Here is a 5,335-nt window from a genome sequence, read left to right as displayed (position 1 = left end):
AATGTTTCCTGTCGGCTCAATTTTTGAGTGGACTTTGCTGTTCCGATTTGCATGAACGGTATACGAGTGGAGCGACTGAGCGGACTAATTTTCTGCAGCCGAAATTTCGGTGCATCTCTAATTATTGGCGACATCAGAAATGGGTAATTATATAATAGATGCTTTTTTTTTTTAACATTTTAGCTTTGCTCTATTTCATCAACGAAAATAGTTCCAAATAAAGTAACATCTGAGCCGCTACGGTTCTCTAAAAGCAAACACAACGGTGTTTAATTCATGAATTAAATGACAGTTCATTTATTCATATTTATTCCCATTCATAAAGACAGTCACTTTCTTCATTCCTGAATGAATCAGCCGTTCGAACAAATCAATTGATTGAATTAATGATTCAGTGACTTGCTGCCACCTGCTGGCGGATTTAGTTTAGTTTTTAGCTTATTTCATTCATTTAAATCGTTTAATATTTCTGTATATTAAATATATTGAATATGTTTACATTTAAAACCTTAATTTCCACATGAATTTATGAATTTGCCACCTCTGAGACTTCTTCTTATATTGTTTTAAATAGAAATTTTAAAAAGCTTAACATAAATTTTTTAATTTGACAGATGAAAATTATGCCATTACAAAAGTAAAAAGAAAATGCCCCTGTAAATCACTTTAAGGGGTCAAATACTACCTCGTATTAGGAAGGCTAATTTTTTATCAGAATTTGATTATTGATCAGAAGGTGCTCCTAAATTTTTTAAATGAGGAGGACAAGCGCTCCTAAAAGAAAAGTAAGCATAGAGCCCTGTGTAATAGTATATTAGATCCGTGCATGAGGTCTTAAAGAGACAGCAGCCTAAATAAACCTGCTGCTGCCTTTCATCATACAGTGAAGACTAACCAGTGTTATTTTACAGTTGAATAGATTATAGTTAGACCTAACTGAAAAAATTTAAGTACTGTTAATTTAATTTGTATCTTGTTATTGTTTTTGTTTGTGCTATTGCTTGTCATTTATTTAATTGTCTTTTTTACTTTAAATAAATTTAATTCTGAGTTTGAGTGCATGTGATTCGTGGGTGGGGAGATTTATCCACCACTTGTGTTTACATAACACATATATGTGTACCGTGTATATTTGTGTGTGTGTGTGCAAATGTATATAAATATATAATTTATGAATCTGTGTATTTCTATAGAATAACTATAATGACTAATTTTATTATATCAATAATATAATTAATTATAACTAACTAATTATATCAATAATAAATATACACATTACACACACACATTATGTAAACACACATTTATTTTGGATGTGATTAATCGTTTTACAGCCCTAATAATTCATTGTATAAATGAATATGTTTGCAAATATATATATATGTGTGTGTATATATAACATTTTTTATTTAATTATGTTTATAACAATGTTTTTAGAATTGTTTTAAATCTATTTTAATCAATTTATTTTTAGTTGTAAAACTACTCCCTATTAATACTTTTCAGTACTAAATAATTTAATATATAATGCTAAAATCAAAATCAAGTCACTAGTGGCTGAATGTAATTGCCACAAAAAAAGCATCTCAAACCAGTTATTTATTCCATTTATATACCTATACCATTCATTTAGTATGTGTCCTGCCTAGACAATAGGCAGTAGGCAGCGAGTCAGCTCATGGCAGTCCAGCCAATCAGAGAAGTCGGACTCATTTTTGTCTATTTGTGTACCTCAGCATGCATCATCTGGTATGTTAACATTGCTCGGCTGAATTCCTTTTTATTTTTCAGAAACCGAAGAAGCTGCTGGACTCCTTTCCTGAAGACTTGGATGTTGATAAATTCCTGTCATCCCTGCACTATGATGAGTAATGACGCTGAGGACGAGCCGTGCTGCTGGCCACCATTTCAGGGACATAACAAGCCATGTGGTGCTACTGAGAGCGATAAAACAGATCTATTCAGTACCCATTCTGAATAGCTGCTTTCTGTTTTACATCCAGGATGAGATATTGTACATAGACACCATATTAGCCTAATAATCATATTCATACATTTAAGATGTTCATATACAGGCCCAAACTAATTAAGCACTCTTTGTCAAAACAAACAAGAAAATAATTTCAGACTAAACTGTCATTTTTGACTACATTTGTGAAAGTGTCAGTTGAGCTGCTCCATTGCAACCAGCTGTTATTTAGTTCGTTGCCTTTTATGTTTTCCATCAACTGCACCATGTGACTACATTTCTGTGAACATTTTCAAGAGATGATTTCCTTTGTACAGCCTCTAGGTGGTATTCTTCCTTTACAGTATGGATAGAGAAGTTGAACGTTATTGTTTTCTGTCCTTTAGATGGTTTATTATATGATGTATTTTAATAAATCACTATTTGATTGAATAGTTTTTGAATGATTTCTGTTTCTATGTCCAGCTGTGGCATATTTATATGGAGCAGACCTGCAGCATTTGCATATGCCCAGCTTGACTGAACACCTTAATCTCATTTTTCTTTAACTATACATTTTCTTTGATCATAATATGTCTTGAGCAGCAAATCAGCCTATTAGAATGATTTCTGAAGGATCATGTGAAACTAAAGACTGAAGTGATTACTGCTGAAAATTCAGTTTTGCTACAACATTTAAAAATATTGTAAAATACAAAAGTTATTTAAAAAAAAAAAAAATATTACCCAATAATACTGTTTTTACTGTATTTTTAATCAAATACATAATTGGTGAGCACAAATAAATGTTCTAATATACTGTTACTCAACATGTTTTGGTAAACCAAGGGAATGCACTTATATATGATATTGTGGCTTGTGAGGTAAAAAGAGGTCACTGGGAATGAAATCAGGGCAAGCAAGGTCCTGTAAGTGCTGGAGGCAACAATAAATCATTTTTCTCAGCTGTTTAACATTCTCTGTACTCATAGACGCTCTGTTATTTTGATAGCTAATCCAAACTATTTAGGTCAACAAGCCATATCAGATCATATCAGAGACGCTGCTTAGTGCTTTTAATTCAGTTGTCCTTTTTGCCCCTTTTTTCTCATGATATTCAGGCCAGCAGCACTGCATCAGTGTATTTTTAGCGGTCAAATGTTAGGTGTAAATTGAAATATAAATCAAAAATTAAATGGCAACATAATACTTTAGACACACGTTAAGTAAAAATTAGTATTGGTTTGCTAGTAATCTAATACACTCTTTATACTCTTTAGGTTTCTTATTGGCATTTATGGTTTCAGCCAAAACTTTTAACATCCATGGAATCTTTCCAGTGAACAAAAGGTTCTTTAAATTATTAAAATGTTCTTCACACTAAGATTTTTTATTTATTTTTTGTTCTTTGGGGAACCAAAAGTGGTTTTTTTCTTGCATTTTCTCTTGCATTGGTATTAAAATATAAAATATATTATTATTATTATTATTCATTTAATAATTTATTAATAATGTTCAAACTGATGCTTGATGTTCAAAACGATTTTAAAAGCATGTTGCTAGTATGTGCATTTAATTTTTTAAAGCATTAAAATGCAGTCATGGATATGAAGTGATTTCAAAGATGTTGAGAATATGTCAATAATTTGAGAACATTTATTCATTCACTGACGATTCTGTAACCACGTGAAAGATTCAAATATCTCTTGATACTGTACAACTAAGCTTATTTAACATTTAATATGAGGCACAATAGTCAATCACACAATTCCTTCCTGTGCTTCTTGTGAACATAATATCTTCAAATTTTTCAGCTATAGCAGCCAAACCAAGCATTTGTGTTCATAATGTGTAGTAAACGTCTTTTCTGATGGCTGAAGATAAATGCCTTTGATCTGCAGAAGAGATGAACATGTCCTGTTGAGAAAAAAACCTGCATGTAATTCCAGGGGAAATGTTTTACAGAGAACACTGGTAGAAAATGATACAGTCCATTACCATTGAGTTCAAAAGCTGCATCCACTTTCCCAACAATTCCAGGCCAATCCATATGAACTTTCCTTGGAAATCCACGATCCATTACACTTCTTTTCTCATCATAACTAAGAAAAAAAGGAATGTTTGTTCTCTGTAAATGTCTGAAGTGAGAGTTATCTGATAAACTTGTTTTCTGGAAGAAAATCATTACATTTAGGCATTTTTAAACAATATGATCTTAAGATCATGACATTTGAAAAAAATAAAGACGTTACCTGAAATAGTAGTCTCCTGTGAAAAAATAGGTCTTTCCATGTTCAATGACATGAACAGCAGCATCTATTTGTTTCACTGTTTCTGGAAATCCAAATTCATAGATGGAGCTATAATAGCTCTTTGACTCCAGTTTCTGAACTACCCAATATTTAGGACCTAGTAGAAGAGTAAATATTTACACTATTGTTCAAAAGATTGGAGTTGTTAGGATTATTTTTTTTAAATGTTTTTGAAAGTCTCTTATGGTCACCAAAGGTTGCATTTATTTTATCAAAAAAAGTACAGTAAAACAGTAATATTGTGAAATATTACCATTTAAAATTACTGTTTTCTATTTCAATACATTCTAAAATGTAATTTATTCCTGTGATGGCCATTACTCTCGTCTTCAGTGTCACATGATCCTTCAGAAATCATTCTAATGATGAATGAATTGATTTCGTGCTGAAGAAACATTTATTATCATTATCAATACTGAGAGTAGATGTGCTGCTTAATATTTTTGTGGAAACCATGATACATTTTTTCCAGGATTTTTTTATGTATATAAAGTTCAAAAGAACTATTTATTTGAGATCTTTTGTAACATTATGACTGAATTTACTGTCACTTTTAATCAACTTAATGCATCCTTGCTGAATAAATATATTAAAGGTAGGGTAGGCAATGTTTTAAATGAGTAAATGCTTCACCTGTTTTTAAAGAAGATCATTTCTCTTCTGAGTACTGTCACAGCATCAAGAGAAAAGTTTGGATCACACTTGTTGGGGATTACAAGTGTCTTATGTTCAGTGTTGGGAAGGTTACTTTGGAAATGTAATAGGTTACAGATTACAAGTTACCCTACTTAAAATGTAATAAGTAGTGTAACTTTTCAATTACTTTATTAAAGTAATGTAACTGATTACATTTGATTACTTTTTGATTACTTTTCTAAATTTCTAATGTTTTCAACTGTTAATCATTTTCAAACATTTACACCATGCAGGGTTAAGCTTACAGTAGTGCTCGACACTGATACTGTCAGACTTTCAAAATCCTTCATCACATGAATTAAGATTATATTTAAATTTTAAAGTAGACACTGGATGCAAAATTCACTTTTACATGGTGTTTGCATATAAATGTATCTTA

General features: G+C 31.2%; 2 protein-coding genes across 3 annotated transcripts in view; one reads left to right on the top strand and one right to left on the bottom strand.

Annotated features, from left to right (window-relative positions):
* npat (nuclear protein, ataxia-telangiectasia locus) overlaps positions 1-2,353 on the top strand; it is a 15,024-nt gene extending 12,671 nt beyond the window's left edge. For both annotated transcript variants that reach the window (XM_016557012.1, XM_016557011.1), the window contains one exon: positions 1,792-2,353. In XM_016557012.1, coding sequence (XP_016412498.1) covers positions 1,792-1,872 — 81 coding nt within the window. In that variant the 3' untranslated portion in view covers positions 1,873-2,353. The remainder of the gene's footprint in view (positions 1-1,791) is intronic.
* Positions 2,354-3,758: 1,405 nt separating this feature from the next.
* The window catches only part of LOC107743722 (matrix metalloproteinase-20), a 5,191-nt gene continuing 3,614 nt past the window's right edge, over positions 3,759-5,335 (bottom strand). Inside the window, 5 exon segments of the mRNA XM_074560196.1 lie at positions 3,759-3,865; positions 3,947-4,050; positions 4,201-4,357; positions 4,765-4,778; positions 4,894-4,982. Coding sequence (XP_074416297.1) covers positions 3,759-3,865; positions 3,947-4,050; positions 4,201-4,357; positions 4,765-4,778; positions 4,894-4,982 — 471 coding nt within the window.

This window comes from Sinocyclocheilus rhinocerous, unplaced genomic scaffold, assembly GCF_001515625.1.
Source record: "Sinocyclocheilus rhinocerous isolate Xijiao unplaced genomic scaffold, SAMN03320098_v1.1 scaffold166, whole genome shotgun sequence".
Lineage (NCBI taxonomy): Eukaryota > Metazoa > Chordata > Actinopteri > Cypriniformes > Cyprinidae > Sinocyclocheilus > Sinocyclocheilus rhinocerous.
This window is presented reverse-complemented; position numbering and strand designations above follow the sequence as displayed.